The sequence below is a fragment of the Hippopotamus amphibius genome, chromosome 7 (genome assembly GCF_030028045.1).
Source record: "Hippopotamus amphibius kiboko isolate mHipAmp2 chromosome 7, mHipAmp2.hap2, whole genome shotgun sequence".
Taxonomy (NCBI): Eukaryota; Metazoa; Chordata; class Mammalia; order Artiodactyla; family Hippopotamidae; genus Hippopotamus; species Hippopotamus amphibius.
This window is the reverse complement of record NC_080192.1, coordinates 106,926,885-106,945,147: the sequence shown is the minus strand read 5'-3', so window position 1 is coordinate 106,945,147 and position 18,263 is coordinate 106,926,885. Positions and strand designations below refer to the sequence as shown.

Sequence of the window (18,263 nt, the reverse complement as noted above, 5' to 3'; positions counted from 1 at the left end):
ATACAGTAAGAAAAATATTCTGGAAATACAATGGTCAAAAAGAAAGTCAAGCTTCCTGCCCTCATGGAGCTTACATTCTACTAGGAAAAGTTGATATTAAATATATAATCATTCACATAAATATATACAATTTTAATGATTGTTATGATGGAAAATACAGGCTTTCAATCAACATTTAACTGACAATTATTAACCTGTGCTCCTGAGCTATTAACCAGCCATGATGGCTGGATTTGCAGTATAACTTTCTTTGACATTTTCTGATTTAAATGGTTATTCATTTCTCTCAAACAGAGTAAAATATAAATAAATAATTGTTGGAATGAAGTGACCAGTTAAACATACATAAAAAAAATTAAATTCCCAGGTAAATAGATAAATCTAAATTCTAAATAGAGTGGAGAATAAAGTTAGTATTATCAATAGTCCTAACAATAACAGTAACAAATTTCAAATCTAAAAAGAAAGCAAACACAATGTCACAAAGACCATTTGAATCCATCTAGCTACAACCAATGGAAGTAAGGTTGACCCTGAATACTATCTCTCTTCAGCTATCCCAAAGAAAGCAAAGTTTATTCCTACCTGCGACCAATTAAAGGTGAGATATCCTCCTTTAGAAAACATGAAAACAAATCCAAATAATCAAGTGAAAATATGATGCATTATGGTCTACAGAAAGAGTGAGAGTTTCCATTTCATTCATTATGATTCTGCCAGCACATAGCAATGAGCCTTAACATGTCTCCAGCTGACTTATCTGTTTTTGTCATGTAATATGATAAGGAATTCTGGAGTTTTCAAACCTGAAGCATTAATTATGGAGTATGGAAGGATCCACACCATCTTTGTAAGGATACATCACAAAATGATACCAGTGCTTACCTCTAGAGAGAAGCCTGGGAAGGAGGATGAAGAAGGTTATCAGAATAAATGTTTTTTTCTTAATGTACTTTTAAAAAACGAAATACATTTGTCTATCATTGGACATTTAAAAATTCAGAAAATACTTAAGAATCCATACAGAATAAATCAAAATGATAGCAATAATATTCTTGAACCTAGCTTTGCTCCTGGATTCAAAAAAAGGAAGACTTTAATCCACAGATTCCAGAGCACCTGAATTCACTACTCCTAAAGAGAAAAGTGGTATCGAGAAAAATGCTTCAGGATTATAATTTGATGGGAAGATTTGAGAAGCATGAATTTACAATGCAAATCAGTTATTTTAGAGTAGGAAGGCTTGACACATATTTTATGCACAACAAGTATTTAACCTGACACAAAAGCTACACCATTAAGTTTCTAGACATTTTTGACTCCTCCAACAGGTGGCACAAGGCAAGGATATCTTCCTAAGGGAGACCCTGATTCTTGTTATCTTTATCTTTTCTGAATGCCCATCACTGATCACACTTTTTACCACTTTCCTAGCACTTCCATTCCTGTCACTTAAACTAACTTACCCACATGTTTTCATTCCCTATTTTATTGACACTCATTGAACATGGATGCTACATCATAGTCAAGATTGTATTTTTTTTGTTCTAGAATGCAGATTTGTTGAACTAATTTGCAATTAATGAAGACTTACAAATCATGTTTCTCATTTCTATACATATAATTAACCAGCATGTAAAGGTGAATCACTTTGATTTGCAAAATGCCCAAGTCCATCTTAAAGTCTTCTTTCCCATTTAACACCAAGAGGCATCCTGGTCCTATTAACAGAAGGTTGTAAAAGGAAATACCAAATTCCTGTCCTGTGTAGTTTTGTGCTGATTGAGGAATAAAATTTGATGAAAACTGGCAGAGTAAAAATATGTTTGACACACATGCCAACAGAAAACATTTAAGACTGACATAGTAAAACTCAGTAGGTTAAGTGACACAACATTAATTACACCAAAATGAATATCAGCTAAGAACAAACATGAATTATTCCATATGTAGAGGTAAATAGTTACAAAATTAGCATATTATTTTTAAGAGTTACTTTTCCACAACATAATGGATATATATGTGTGCATATATTTGGAAAGTTTGGGTATACACATGCATTCATACAAATACAAACATGCACATATACAAACATACATTGCCTTCACTCAGCCAGTAAAATAAAATATAAATACAGTTCCCTCTATGCCATCCTGAGTCCCACAACAAGGAACACGGTGGAAAATGTCCACTTAAGAAAGAAAGGAAAGGAATGGTAACTTGGCCTCAAAAAAAAGTCTAGAAAGTATCTCAAATGGTTCACAAAATCCCTAAAAGAATTGATACATACTGTCATTTGCATAGTTATTGAAGGCTTAAAATGAGATTAAATTATATTACTGGAAATGGCTGACCAAAACACAAACTGTAATAGCATATGTTCTCTTTTTATTGGCTCAAAGTATTCAAACAAAATTTGATATCATTTCTTACTTATTGCTCCGCTCATGTTCGATGCTTTTTCAAACAGAAAAGTTTCCCTGCTAGCTGACCCTAAGTAAAGGTGCAGAACGGTGAGCTTTGATACACCAGATTAAGGAAATGCACAATCCTTTGATTCAAGGAAACACATGCCTGTGTTTAAAATAACCAAAGAAACACACAAACAAACAAAAAACCAACAAAAAACAAAACAAAACAAAACTAGAGACCAAGGGCATATTCACTAATACGTAGTTTAAAATGGTTAATTTAAAGGCTATGATACATATTTACCACAGCTACATATCATCTACTTTCTTTTAATGAAAACACTAAACACAACGTGGATGGTTCTAAATGGCAAACTAAGCATGCTTTTAAATTTGGCACCAATACTGTCAAAGAGTACACATGCCTGACTTACCAAGTGATGCAGAAATGTATACCTGGTTGATAATGTTCTTAAAACAAAGTTAGTAAGCACAAAAGAAAGAGCAGATTTATCTTGCTCCTTTGTCTCTTTCGCAACACTGCCTTTTCAGGTTATCATGGAGTCAACGTGTGTATATGACACCTAGCAGATCACAAGCTGATGAACCCAGAGCAGTACCATTTCAATGCTGCACATGCTTAGACTTACATCCCTAGGCAGAATGGCTGGGGCAGGTGTGCTCCAGAGTTAACTGTTTGAGGATGATATATTTCTGGTGGTTTCACTCATCATTTAACTACCATTAAATGATACTGCAAAAACGGACACCGAAACCTGTAACTAATTTCTAAATATGCTAATTATATAAGCAGCTGACACCAAAAAAAAAAAAAAATCATTCTAAAGAGCAAGAAAAAATGGAGGGAAACATTTTGATGGATTTTTCTTACCTTAAATTCATAAAACATTCATTACCACTCATACCTACCTCCCAGTGCCCATTCCTAATGCCAAAAGGTCTAAATACATTTGCATAACTTAGACACACTGTTATTCATATAGATGATGTTAAGAAGAAATAAAATAATGTAATACCTTTACTTTTACCTATGGATTTGATGAAATGGTTCCATGAAGAAAGGGTTTCCATACAAAGAGAATAAAGAGGAGAGAAACAACAATAAGAATTATGAATATATGTAAATGTACTACTCTTTGAAAATTAAATATACAAGAAGGTATAAATAAGAGTTTGAAAACAAATGGAGATACAATCAGCACATGTTGAGAAATCTGCCTTTTTTAAGGTAATACATGCAAGGAAATTAGGAAACCCATGCTCACTTTAAAAGACTACACAGAAGGAGATACACACGCCCATAGGTAGAAAAGTATTGATTTTGTAGAACACTATACTCAGCATTCAAGAAGCCAGAAGCCAAAGATGTCTGCATGTTCCCAAACTGCCATGCATGTGTGAAAAATGGACTCTTTTTGGTGCAGGACGTTAAACCAAATATCTTCTTTCACATATTCATTTCTGCTAGTTCTCAGTTTTTCTTTACTATAACTACCCTTAACTGCATATGGCGATAAATGTATGGGAACTTTCAATTACAAGTTCTTATGTCTCATTTATTTGCAGATATTATCGTGCAAAGAATGAAGGAAAATAAAAGTCGAAGGAGCAAACCAATATCAAACCAACAAATAAAGAGGAGAATAACACATGAAAAAATGTGAACAAAAGGTATGTGTTTAATTTGCAGCCAGATAATTTGCAAGCATTTGCCCATCCTTTGCAGTGATGGTTTGAAAGCAGCTACAGAACAAGAAAACACTGAAAGCAGAGTGGAAAAGGAACAGAGCCCATACCTTGGTCGCCCATCATCAGGTGCGCCAGACCTTGAAGGGAAACAAGAGCACAGTCAGCAATAAACAAGGGAGCATGGGAAGGCAGGGTTGTCACAGTGACAAAAATGTTCAGTGACAGACATCTTGTTTCCTATGAGACATGTCTGTATCACAGAGGCAAATCAAAAAGCATTCTTTCAACTCCTGGTTGGAATGCTTTGGGGCAAAGAGTTACAGAACTGCAATGTAAACACTTGCATATGCTGCACTGTGTATTTCTTCTATGTATCAGTTGGAACATTCAAGAGCATAAGAGCATGACAAAATCCAACCAATCCCTTAAATACTGCATCTGCCCTTCATGCCCTTTGATGAGACTGTTTTGAACACTGCCTCCACAGGGCTTGCCATTCTTTGGTGATGAAATCATATTTTAAAAAAAACCCAAATGAATACCTGAAACATGGGCTGGGTCTGATCTTTTTCCCCTCATCAAAAAATGAGAAGTTTCATAATTAAATGAAAAAAAAAACACCACATCCTTAGTCACACAGAAATGATAATGCAGAAATGTCTCCTTGTCTGACACATGTAGCAATTGAATAAGCTTGTTCAAATACAAAAAAAGATAATCAGACGTGCAGTTGCAAAGCTAGAATTTACTACAGAATAATGTTTTTAAGAAACAATGGATCACCTTCAAATAAGCTGAAGTAATTTTCCATGAAGAACAAAATTATTCAGCGTTTTATTTAAACATTACTTAAATACTAAACTATGAGTTACCATGAGTATATTTAAGATATTTCATCAAGGAAGTTTTCTGAAGGAGTAGTGAATTCCCTCTGTGTATTTAAATTATTTTTTAACGCTTGCTTGACAATTTCAGGTTGAAAATCACTCCTTTTCTGAAGAATACTAGTAATGTTCTTCAAAAAAAATTATTTCACTATCCAAGAATATAGGTTTTACTTTTCAGAATTAATTTCTAGTTCTTTATTCTAAATTCAGATATTAAGTTACTCTTCAATCCTTGTATATTTCAAGAAACTACAAAAATGTTAGAGAACTGTAGTATACATACAAATTTAATAAAATGTGTATATCATTTCCCAGTGTAAGTTCAAATATATTTGAGACTTTGAGCTACATAACATTGTGTATTGCTTGCATTAGTATTGTATTATTTCCTTAAAAATTTTTAAACATTCCTGTAGGGCAGATACAATTACAAGTCATCATATAATCATAATATAAAAATTATTTAACATAGTAGTTTAAAGTTTCTGTAATCTGCTTCTTTTTATATTTTCTAAGTGATTTTAACCAAAAAAAAAGTCACACAGTTTAAAAAGTTTATGATCTGTTGGTGACTCATGATATCTTATACGCTTAAGAATAGTGGCTTATCTGTCCAGGTTTTATAATTTTTCATTTAATTTCACTTTAAATATTACTATATATATTTCCTAATGGCAGTTTATAACTTTTTTGTAAACTATTGATAAATCACGGAAATATCTCTGTACAAGATATAACTTTTAGATTCCTCTCATGGTTTTTAATACCACCTTAGTAAGAATCGAAACTTTTAAAATTCAAAAGCATTCTCATTCATGCTGTACTTCCTATCTCAAAGGGAGCTAGACTATATTGCCAAAGTGGAGTTATAAGTAGGGATATTAAAAATTATGATTGAATAAACTTTATTACAATAGTTTATGAGCCTATACTCTGAAAATCTTTTCAAAATTTTTCATGGGATGAGTATGTTTAAGGAGAGAGGCACTCATGCTTATTAAGTTGATTTTACAGCTCCTGGGAATGCAACTGGATTTAAAGAGAAAAGAACAGAAACATGGAATATTTTACAGGAAGGTTAAGGAAATGCAAAAGAAGTCAAAAAGATACTTAAAGAAAAACTTGATCTCAAATAACATGCACAGTTATAAATGAGACTGATTTAGAAAGATGTCAGTCAGACCTATAGGGTAATACCTTTACCAGGTGCACACTCACATGCTATTTAAATTTAGTATAGAAAAAAAGAAGCCATATACAGAAGGAACACTTGGAAAAATAGTCACTGATGATTTCCTTGAAAATTTAATCTATTTTGCTTAAATGATGAAACAGGAATGTTCAGCAACTAATAAGCAATTGAAAGAATCCATGAAAGAATCACAAATAATATGTTGAAACTTGCTACATGAATCTCTCTTTGAGACATCAAATCTTAGTAACTTTAATGGCTATTTATCGGTAACATTAGATGGGGTCTCTTTTTCTAGGGAATCCATCTTTCGGTAGAAATGAGCATTATAAATGGCTATATTTTAAAACATTGTAACCAAATAAAATATGGTAAACATTTCCTTCTGATATATACTAGTAAGCTGTTTATGCAAGAAATATTAATGCTGTGATTATGTAAATTGACAGGACATCAACTTCCCTTTTACAATTCTTTGTTCTTCCTAGTTCTTGTATTTTTATCCTTTACACATTTGTTTGGCAGCACATGGACTAATGCATTTAAGTTCTTTAAAAGTGAGAATGTTGAAATATGAAACTAACAGCATGGTAAATCAACTATATTTCAATAAAAATCTTTTAAAAATTTGTAAAAAGAATGTTGAAATATATTTTAGTTTGTTGGATTTCATAGGAAAAACATGTAACTTTCTCAAAATTCCTCAATAGAGATAATTTTAGAAAACCTTGAACAAATACCATAATTTTATTTAACAGACACAGAATATTACAAATATACTTACCAGTAATCACGCTGGAGTGCTGTATGCTTTCATTTTCACTAGCCAGTGGCTTATTTTTAATCTAAATTTATGCCTCTTACTTACAGTCAGTACTTTATTTTGAGTTCTTTTACAAATCAAATCATTTGAAGCTAAACCAATGGGCTAGAAATGATGTAATGTTCAACATTTCCAAAAGAAATAATTTTGATCAAGAAAAAAACATGGAAAAAGAATCATGCACTGTGTTCAGAAACTGCAAAGAAATACTTTCTCATTTAAGATAAAAGAAGCAGGATTGGGTCATTTTTCCATACAGAACACTAAAATAAGTATTCTAAGGTTCATATGGGATGCTGAAGTCCATCAAAGGCTGGAGTTAAGGTTGAAGTAGTTTTATACACTTGGGGCTGATGGAGTTGAGAGTGTGTGTGTTCTATATGAAAAATGATACACAATTCAAAAATCAGCAAATACTCAGAAGTTCAACTTACCGTCTACATTCGAGATGTACTCTATTAAGACTAAGAAATAAAAGGCAAATGGAAATTGGAAAATAAAGTAGAAAGCACCCACCTTCCACATTGTTGTCTTCTGAAAGCACATGACAAGGAGGGAGAGAAAAGGAAAAACATTCATTAAGCAGCATGCAGACTGGACCTTGCCTTTGCATGTCTTTTTCATGCAAGGCACCAAACATATCATGCAAGTGCTCCATCACTCCCGTTCAAAGGGGAAAACACAACCACAGGAAGCAGGTTCCCTCCCATTGGCAGCATTTAAAGAATATGAGACGAAATTTTAGTAATACTGCTGTGTTTTGAGCAAAGAGTTTTCAAGTGTCTTTCACTGCCCTATGTAAAGCAAACATAACTTTTACATGTCGCTGGCAAGGACTTACTAAGGAATTATTTCTTAAAGTTAGTTTTAAATAACAATTCTAAAAGATTCTATTTCTAAATTCTGATTTGGACTTACTTGGACAAAAGAAAGTTCATTGCAAATAGCCATGAAATTTCACTTAAAGATATCCCAGTTCTATCAAATATGTAATCCATTTACTATCACGACCTTTATTTCTAGTACTTCAATTTCTTTCCTTAAAAAAACATGACATACAAGGAAGGGAGGGAATATGGGGATATGTGTATAAAAACAGATGATTGAACCTGGTGTACCCCCAAAAAAATAAAAAAAATGACATAAATTTATGCACCTAAAATCTATAATTTATTTAGTTTGTTTATAGTGTGTTCATATTTTATCACAGATGATGATAGTTTATTGTGATTTTTTTAAATGCTGACTTTCAAAAATGTTAAGTAGAGAAAGTAATCATTACAAGAGAAGTCCATTTGGCAGCTGTCCATCTGGCAAAGTTTATCATGATTTATTCACTTTGTACTTCTGTTTAGGGCGGGAATGTGAATGTAGTTAAGATAATGATAATATTGGGTGAACTTTCCCTTTCCCTTATATTTCCATATATCTATATAATATTTACATGTTTTCATATATTTAAGTATACTTCCATATGTGTATATACAAACACACACATATATACAATCAGATTTTGCATGTCTTTTCTACACATAATGTAAGTGTATGGAATTTAAGGTATTATTAGTATCTATTAGGCAATTCAAGTACTATTTGAGACACCAGGCTTGACATCTAGGTAAGAAATAGAAGGAAAAGCCGTTTTATGGGACTAGGGCGAGAGCAAGGTTTCAGTACTTATCAAAATGCTTTCAACAGTAAAGTATATTCATGTTGACATTTCTTGTCTCATTCTTGTATTTTGTTTAATTAGCTGTGTTTTTAAAAGTGCCCATTTGGTGAAAAGTGTTTATCAAAAACAAAACAACAGCAAATGTAGTAACTTGAAAGAAAAACAATTGTAAGTGTGACATTTCATAAGGTTCAACAAATAGCTTTTTTAATGGTTAAAGTTACTAATGAATTACAAATCGTCAATTTCGTTTAAAATATATTAGGTGGAAACTGAAATATCAACACAGGTACACTTACTGATGTGGCCTTAATACATAATAGAAAACTGTTAGTGGATAAATGTGGACAATAACATCTATACAAAATACTTGGTTTGTCAGAGTACATTTTAAAAGAAATAAAAAATTATTGAAATCTTTGGTATGTGATATTCATTTCCTGTTTGATTTAGGTTTCCAATCTACCAAATAAGAAATTAGAATTTGTTACTTTTCAATGGCAACTTGGACATGACATGGACACAAATAGTAAAGTTTCACTTTATTGCTTTATATTGGAAATCATATAAAGAGAGATTATCTTAATGTTTTGGATATGCTTTGGTTTTATAATGATATCTTTTGAAATTCTATTTCCCACTTAAGGTGCTCATTTTTCAATAAGTTTATTAAATATATAGAGTAAAACAACAAAATCAGGGAATTTAGAGGGGAATCACTTGGTAAACACGGTCATGAGTAGTGCAGTCCTAGAAAGGGGTTTTGGTAAAGTGCTGCATGAAAGTCTACTAGGAAAAGTAAAATGAAAAACAAGTCAACAAAATAAAATAGAACAAGGCTTGACACATATTCTATAAGTGTGCTTAGTAAGATATTAGGAAAGGAAGCTGTGCTAATAAAATCAAGGGCATTGACTTGGTCCCCTGAAAGCAAGTTCTCTTTCCACTAAGGCACAGAGCCACAGCAGATACCACTGATCCCGCCCAGCCATCCATAATTTCTCTGAGTTCTTATTCATATAGAGAACCAGCTTAAACTAAAGGAACTCCTTTTATGCAAATCCAAGTCATGTCCAAAGCGTAATCAAATCCTGACTTGACCATGTTCAGAAAAAGTCTTCTCAGAAGACTTAGACTTTTTCAAAGAAATACTAGAGTGAAAGAAAGTGTAATATGTTAACTCCTTTAAAAAAAAGAAAAAAAAAGAATAAGTAAAAGAAAAAGAAAACTGGATTAGAACAGACTTTCCTTGAGTTTCTGTATATTTTCAGGTTCAATAATAGGATTAAAAAAAAAAAACTTCTCTTTGTTTCATTCTATTCTACCCCTTTGGTATGCATTGTTGGCTTTAGTTGACTTAAAACCTGTTAACCTAGAGATGATCTCTACGTTATTTCAGAATTTGGAAGTAGCTATAAATGACAGAAGCTCTAGCATTTACAATCATTCTCCATGTACTTTTTTCTTTTTTTCTTTCCTTTCTACTTGGTTTTTGGACTAAACAAAGAATATCAAGTTTAAAAAGAATACTTTTTCTCATCACAGCAACTTTTGCTTTCTTTTTGCAATCAGATACTATTTTGGTTTTGAGCAGCAACAGAGAGAGGTGCTGAAATTGGCATGCCACAGTGTAAAAGTAAAGCAGTATATTTTGCTTTAGTGTAAGGTAGAAAGCAGTCCATCCAGCCTTACTTGCAGACATTGTCAAGTTAGGGAAAAGCTCTTGGTTTGCAGAAAACCCTAGCTTCTTAATTCTGCTGACCTAATCCTGCCGTGTACATGAAGTGAGTCTCTTAGTAACCAACTTTACTGTGATCACCATGCCACCTATAAAGATCAAACTCTTTCTTTTTCTTTTGATTGTGAAAATAATAAATATAAAACCATGAAAAAGATAACTTAAATTTTATTTTTCTTTCCAATAAGACACACTTCCCTCACAGAGATGGGAATCAAGCACTAGAATACTGGTTATGTTATGAATGATGTTTGTGTGCTGACATTGAGGGAAGCTGCAGACTATAAAATGGTACATTTTAAATTACTACAAAAGGCCATCTCCATAAATGTTTTTCCTTTGGCCCCTAGCTTATAAGAATGCAAGAACGGTAACTTTAATTTATTATGACAGTGTTCTTTGTGCATAATCTTAAAGACATACTGCTAGGAAAATAGAAATGAATAAGGAAAAAATGTTCTTGTTTCAATGTAAAGAAAATCAGAAACTTAATCATGATAAATGAATAAAGTTTGAAGTAAAATGTCACAAATATCTCCTTTCTGTATAATCAGTGTTTAAGCTTAGCAAAAGGAAAGACTTTATCTAAATGCATATGCGGTAGTCAACTTTGTTACATTTTACATTAAAAACTGACCAAAAGAAGTCTCCTACCCCCACTCAGGCTTTCCTTCTCCTTTTCCGCTTTCTCCCTTCTCTGCTAGTTGCCTGTGACTGGCTCCCTTCATCTTCTTTGGCTCCCTCTCTCCTCCATCAAAACTGCCACTACCGCAGGCGGCCTCCCACCCAGATCCATACCCTCCTCAGTGGGGTACATATTAGCAAAACTGGCAGCCGGCGCTAGCCAGCAGGAGGTGGAATTCAGAATACAATTTTATTTCCTTCTTAACATACCTGAGCTTGCTAGTGTCTATCTTCATCTTTCTACCCCCTCACATTACTTTGCAAGATTTCACCCCTCATTTGAGGGACCAAATGCCAGTATAGCAGAGTCTGGTTCCCATGGTGGCACAGGATGGAGTTTCATTTTATTTTTCTTTTGGTGTTAACAGTGAAAACCTTTAGACAACATCAATAGTTTGGAAATGCTTCAAGGACTGGGAAATGGAGGAAATCACTGGTTCTTTGGATCTGTGCAGCAGTCAGCTGGAGGAAAAGAAAAGCCAGCCAGAACCAAGAGGAGGTACAAACAGAAAATGAAGCATAAAGGACCATTTTGGAGGCTTAAGGAAGGAAAGAAACAGCCTGGGCAGGAATCTGGGCTAGTTTCAAAAATGCTTTTTAACAGGTGGGCTCAGCAACTTGTTTCAAATTCACCTATATGACACTCCCACTCAGCCTGCTGGAATCTCCATCCTAGGGCAGGAGGGGAGCAACGAAGAGTAGCTAATTTTTTTTTCTCTTTTCACTTTTCAGGAGTGAAAAGAAGGGTATCTCTAACCAACTTGAAGCAGCAGAGATGTTTCTGGCATCACACTTAGAACTATAAAACCATTCTCCCTAGGAAAATTACGGACAACGTCTGACTATACTTTTTGTACAATACAATGATTCAAGTACATCATGGAATTGATGAGTCCTTTGTGAAGTGGTCTGAATTTACTCTACCTTACAGTGTTGGTTCCATGGGACATGTGACATGAATTTCAACCTACTTATTCAAATAACTTTTGAGATTATGTTTTCATAAGCTGGAGACTGCCTATGTTTCTGGTTCACACAGGTGCCAATTCTGTTACAAAGAACTTGTGGTATTCGATTCAAAATGTTCCATCTTGTTAATGGAGGAAGAAAGTAAGGAAGGGAAAGAAGGAAGTCTAATTACATGGCAGATTCTTCTGCTGTTTAAGCTGTTCAATGGTCCTAATGGAATTTAACAGTTATTAGTCAACATATTAAAGTATATACTAAATAGCACACATAAACTATATTGCATACAATTTCAAATTTTCTTTCATGAGGGACTATTACAAGCTTTTTATTTTGCTTCTATAGCCTTAGTTCTTCCCTACATCGAAATTTTGAGAGTTAACATTTCTGTATTCATGTCAACAGCTGGACTTAAGGAAAGGTCATTGCATTTAACAGTGACCATAAACAGAGCACAGTCTACACTGTGAGTGCTCATGTTTATTCTTTTCTTGCTTACTGAGAAATGAACATTTCCTGATATGGAACTGACAGATAACAGTGAGCAGGGTGTTACCATGTACTTTCCCACCCAAGCTCAATCACTGTTACACAAACTCTCCAAAGAAAGCTGGTTCTGGTGAGTAGTGCTTCCTTATTAAGAGTCCAAAGTCACCACATTTTAGGAAGTATAAGGAGGAAAGCTCTTGGTTTTTAGAGTTGGGAAAATAAATTTAAATACACCCCTACCTACCTACCCAACATATCACCCCATCTAGGGGGTGTGGCAGTACTCAGATGTGACTTTCCTTATGAGAAAGTGAACAGGAAACATCCTCTGGCTTGTGTGGTACCAGCAGAGAATACTCCACAATGAGTCCTAGGTTCTCCAACATTAAATAGAGAGTAGGTAAATTCTGCTGAAGGACACCAACGGCCATTCATTTGAGAGAACTGTCTAACATATGCTAGATGTGTACAGTTTTTTCACAAATCATTTTATCACAGAGATGTTTCAAATAAACTTTCAAATACTTCTGATTTTACTCACCTATACTTAGGTTTTCAGACAAATCTATTTAATTTCTCTGAGAAATAAAAACAAACATATGTTGTCATTAAATTAAGGAGATATTGCATAAAAATATGACTATGTAAACCATACTGTAAAAACAAGTCCTAAATTTGGAGCAAATTTAACAAATTAGATTTGTATAAATTGAATAGAAAATGGTTCATATGATATAAAACTGACCTGTCAACTATACATATATTCTTATATTTAAGGAAAAATAAACTTTTATTTCAAAATAATTCATGTTATCTTTAATCCATTAGGACCTTTGCACATTTAACAAATTGTCTGGAAGGGAAAATGCAATAAATGTTAAAAGCATATTTCAGTTCTTCAAAACTCTGTTCTTCATTTTCTTTAGTGTTTAAAATTCAAGATATTTGCATATTTTACAATTTACGGCTAATTTAATTTTAAAGTGTTATAGAAATCACTGAAAATAATTTTAAGAGGAATTAACTGGTTTTTTGCCCTAAATAAATCAGACAGTATGTTAAAATTTTCCAGGAATCTCTCAGAGCTGACTAAAATGCTACCTACAATGAACCAAATATCAAGTAATCTTTTCAAATGTAGGACATTTCAACAGGAGGAAGGTTGTCATAAAGAATTCTTCTGCTTCACCAAAGACTGAAAGCACTTAGTCTAACAGTACCCAAGGCTGAAACATATAAAATTATTGTTTGCAGATCAAAATTGTTCAAATACCAACAATTTAATATGGTTAAATATAATATTTGTAAGTTGGTGTTTTCTCTACAAACTGTGCTATTCTCTGCTTACTAAATATACTGTAGTGATATCAGGTTAAGCCAAAACATTATTGCATTCTTTAGAATCAATCACGAGAAAGCAGAAAACAATCAGAGCAAATGAGATTTTTATAAAATGTTTTATAAAATGTTACGAAGGTCGCAAGTAACTTCTAAAAGTTCAAAATAAATAAGAATAAAAAAATAATATACTAACTCTTGGGTAGGCCTTACCACTTTAAATGTATTTTCATAAACATTATCTTATATAATCTTTATATTATCTCACTGTGGTTGGGTGACTTGCCCAAGATACCCAAATAGAAAGTAGAAGATTCCAAGAGTATATAGAAAGTATGGTTTAAGGCTCCTTGTGCAAGTTTGTGTAGATTTCAAAAATTGTTTTAAAAAGAAAATAAACATGAAGAATTTGGACAACATAGGGTAATGCTAAAGTGTCTAGTAAGGTGGTGCTATATTCCTGGAACTATTATCAAACTATATCTATTATTGTCACATTTTTTTAAAGTAATACAATACAAACTATACCTATTATTGTCACATTTTTTTAAAGTAATACAATAAAGAAGTATGAAGACTGTGAGTTTTTTGATCCAGTTACAAGAAGACAGAAATATTTTAGGGAGAATATTTCTTCCTTAACTGCATTTATGTGTTAATCCTATAAAGTCAAAAAATATAATACTGTTTAATTTCCTTTATTGAAGAAAAAAAGGTCCCAACACTCTTCTTCCCTGTACTATTAAAATGAATTATTCCCCCCCCCCAAAAAAAAAAAACACATTAAATCTTTGCCCTACTATAATATCAAAGACCAGGCCCAGGTTAGTAAATGTGTTTACCCATGGGCATTCTAACCACTAGAAATAAAAGGGAGAATTATTCCAAAATTTATTACTGCCTTTAAAATTTAAAGGAAAGTGTTCATTTCATTCACAGCACATAAAATTTTTCTTCCCTTCTAAAATATCTGAAACAAAAGACCACTTTCATTCCAAGTCAAATATTGTGGAGGGTTAGGCAATATAACATGAATTTGCCACATAAAGTGTATTTGCCTTTTCGTTTTAGTTATAAAAAACAAATCTGATAAAAATATTACTTTTATTCCTTTTACACACATGCCGTACAGTAAATCTCCTGGGAACTGAGCAGCAAGTTCTAATCTTTGAAAATCTGAATCAATAGTCAAGTAGAAAGAAAAACTAAATACACTGTCCAAACTCGTATTTTCCTTTAATAAATAAAGTTTTATGTTACAGGCTAAGAATAAAATAGTTTGTTCATAGGTACAACCAATTCTATATCACTGAAGATTTCACACATGGAGATGTTTGGGCTAATGTCTAGTACTTAAGTAGACCCATATGAATGCAAGTGTATGTTGAAGAGAGAGCCGTAAGCTTGAAGAATCTATCCTTTATCTGCTGATTTACTCATCCATAAAGTCAAATCACTACAAATACAAGCTTTTAATGAGCCTTATAATTCCCCATCCCATCTTGTCCTGAAATGGATGTTACTCCTTAAGAAAAGACTGAAAGATAAAGAAAAATTTCTTTTTTTGGACTCTTGAAGAGAATACTTAAATGTTAATTCCATCTTTCAAAACAGTTCATTTTATTTTTTTAAATGGAATAATATGAATATGATATAACCTTATTTCCTGAGGTTTGTACAAACTGCTTTCTAAGTACTGGAAACGCAGACTATTTTTTTTTTGACCCAAACAACTTTCAAGATAAAGATTTAATTTTCAGAATAATCTCATCAAGTTATAATTCATAATAATCACTTCCAAATGTGTAGCAATATTATTAGGACCACTTCAATTCATAACCATTCTAAACATATTTTTCTCAATATTCCTCATTAGTTCATTATATATTATTGTCACAGATTTTTATCTGTAAAGTCTATGACAATGTTTTTTACATAACAGTTTAATAACAACAGTGGTTTTCAAATTAGTAAAAAGTACCCTCCATCCCACAGTCTCATACAATGAATTCTCTTACATTATAAGTCAAAGACTTCCCTTCGTCTAAAATAGGCTTCTTATTGAATAACACACTATAGGAAAATAAATTGAATGAGCAAATAAAAAGGATCAACATTTCTATAACACTGAAATACAGCAGAGACAAGGAATATAAGAGGACAAAAGGAGCAGCTCAGACCTCTGGTTAATTCCATAGAAGTCCAAGATCCTGTTAAGGGGCTATTACATGATAACAAATGCACCATTGAGTAAGCAAATAAAAACTATAAGTAGGAAGAATAGAAAAATAACCCTGAACATGGAAGCATTAACTGTGGCATAGTAAAAGAAAAGACGGTGGCAAAAACATCTGAGATGAAACAATGGGTTAAAAAGTTTCATATAAAATGAAAAAGGTGAACAATAAAAATTTAGAGTGGATCTGCCGACTCTATTTTCAGTATTTAAGGAATGTAGGCCTGATCATAAAATTAAATATCACTCATTTTATATAGAAAAGTACTGTTTATGATTGGTTAGTGACATTCAAGCTCCATTTTTACATGGCAAAGAAAATGAGCCAATGTAAGAATAGAAACAAATATATTTATAGCCTCCATATCTTAATGAATAGCACAATCTAGATATCCCAATGAGCTGTTTGGTAAAGAGATAAAGTATTGAAAAAGACAGGTGATTTCCAAAGGGTACTGAGGTCATCTGACATCTAAGACCAGCCTCTGGCATTAGAATGGCTTGAAAGAGATAAACATAACCAGATGTTTATTTATCTTATTTCAAAGAAGAAAATATATGTTTCTAAACCAGAGTAGCATTCTGACTCTACTTTTTATGGACTGAATGTTTGTGTACCCCCAAAATTCATATGTTGAAACCCTACTTCTCAGTATGAGGATATTAGGAGGTGGGGCCTTTGGGAGATAATTCGGATTACATAAGGTCATAGGAGTAAAGCCTTCATGAAAGGAATTAGTGCCCTTATAAAAGTCATAAGAGAGCCTGCTTCCCCTCTTTGCTCTCCACCATGTGAAAATTCAACAAGAAGTTAACAATCTTCAACCTGGAAGCGGACTCTCACCAGAACCTGATCATGTTGGCACCCTGATATCGTACAGTACTTCCAGCCTCCAGTACAGTGAGAAATAAATTTCTGTTTTTTATAAGGCACCCAGTCCATGGTATTTTGTGACAGCAGCCTGAACTAAGACAGTACAATTTTAGATCTTGTATTACTAAAGAAAACTCACCTGTACAAAAAAATAATATGACGCAAAAGCTGAATGGATTCTGATATTACTATAATAACTGAGAAAAAAACTAGTTGTGCAATATGTATAATACGTGGAATGGCTAATACCTGCTGGCAAACATAGCTCAGGGCAGTACCCAGTAGTTTAGGAAATGTGCACCTTATAGCTGTCAGAAGAAAATTATGTACAAAATGTGCAATGTTGCAAGTAATGCTCACAAAACATACTGGAAAAAGAGTAAAGTCACTATTTTTTGAAATACTGATTTTTAAATTTTTTTAATTTTTTTTTTTTAGTTAGTATGCTTCTTTTAGAGTTGAATGAAACTATTCTGGATGGAGTTTGAGAGAATATACTTGATAATTTTAAAGTATATTCTATTTTAACATATTAACATAGAATAATTAACAGAATAATTAAAGTCCTATTGACAGATTAAATCAAACACTTTAAAGTGTGTAAATATGTATGAAAACAGTCATAGAGTAAGAGGAAAAATGATTTAAACAAATTGTCAGGGTGAACAAATAACACTGAATCTTTAAGAAACTAGAAGTCCTTGGAGAATCTAGGCATTTCCTGACAATATGCAATACTTTAATGTTTCATCTCATCCTCCCTGAAGAAGGAACTGGAAAGGAGAATGAGCTTAGAGTTAGGTTCCTTCTAGGCTCTGTCACTACAAATCAGTTAAAGGAATCTAGATACATTTTTTTAAAACATTTCTTTCATTTTCTCATTTTCTAAATGTTTAGCTTGTTCCATAGAAAGGCTGTGGCTCACAGCAGTGAAAAAACATAAAACCACTTATTCGTTAATGACAGACTGTAAAGCATTTTATGTATAGATAATACCTGTTTAATGGTGTTAGCCATGGCATTATTATAATTAATGCTTCCTCATACAAATTGTAGGTTGCCAAAGAGCAGTGTGTTTTCTATTCCTCTTCTTTTGTTCAGCATCTAGCATGGTGTGTACACACAGGAGTTTCCTAATAAATGTTTTAGTGAGTAATTAATTTCCTATCTTAATTTCCTGCTTGGCTTCTAAGAAACTAGCAATATGGGATGAGGATGACTAAATTTATTTTCCCAGATAAGA

General features: G+C 32.8%; 1 protein-coding gene across 19 annotated transcripts in view; it reads right to left on the bottom strand.

Annotated features, from left to right (window-relative positions):
- The window catches only part of NRXN1 (neurexin 1), a 1,070,346-nt gene that overhangs the window by 962,109 nt on the left and 89,974 nt on the right, over window positions 1-18,263 (bottom strand). For 10 of the 19 annotated variants that reach the window (XM_057740906.1, XM_057740886.1, XM_057740889.1 and 7 more), the window contains 3 exons: window positions 7,540-7,557; window positions 4,229-4,258; window positions 3,449-3,460 (listed from right to left, as the gene is read on the bottom strand). The exons of 4 other annotated variants lie outside the window; for them this stretch is intronic. In XM_057740906.1, the coding sequence (XP_057596889.1) occupies window positions 3,449-3,460; window positions 4,229-4,258; window positions 7,540-7,557 (60 nt within the window). The remainder of the gene's footprint in view (window positions 1-3,448; window positions 3,461-4,228; window positions 4,259-7,539; window positions 7,558-18,263) is intronic. 5 more of the 19 variants (XM_057740888.1, XM_057740892.1, XM_057740890.1 and 2 more) reach the window with 3 other exon arrangements.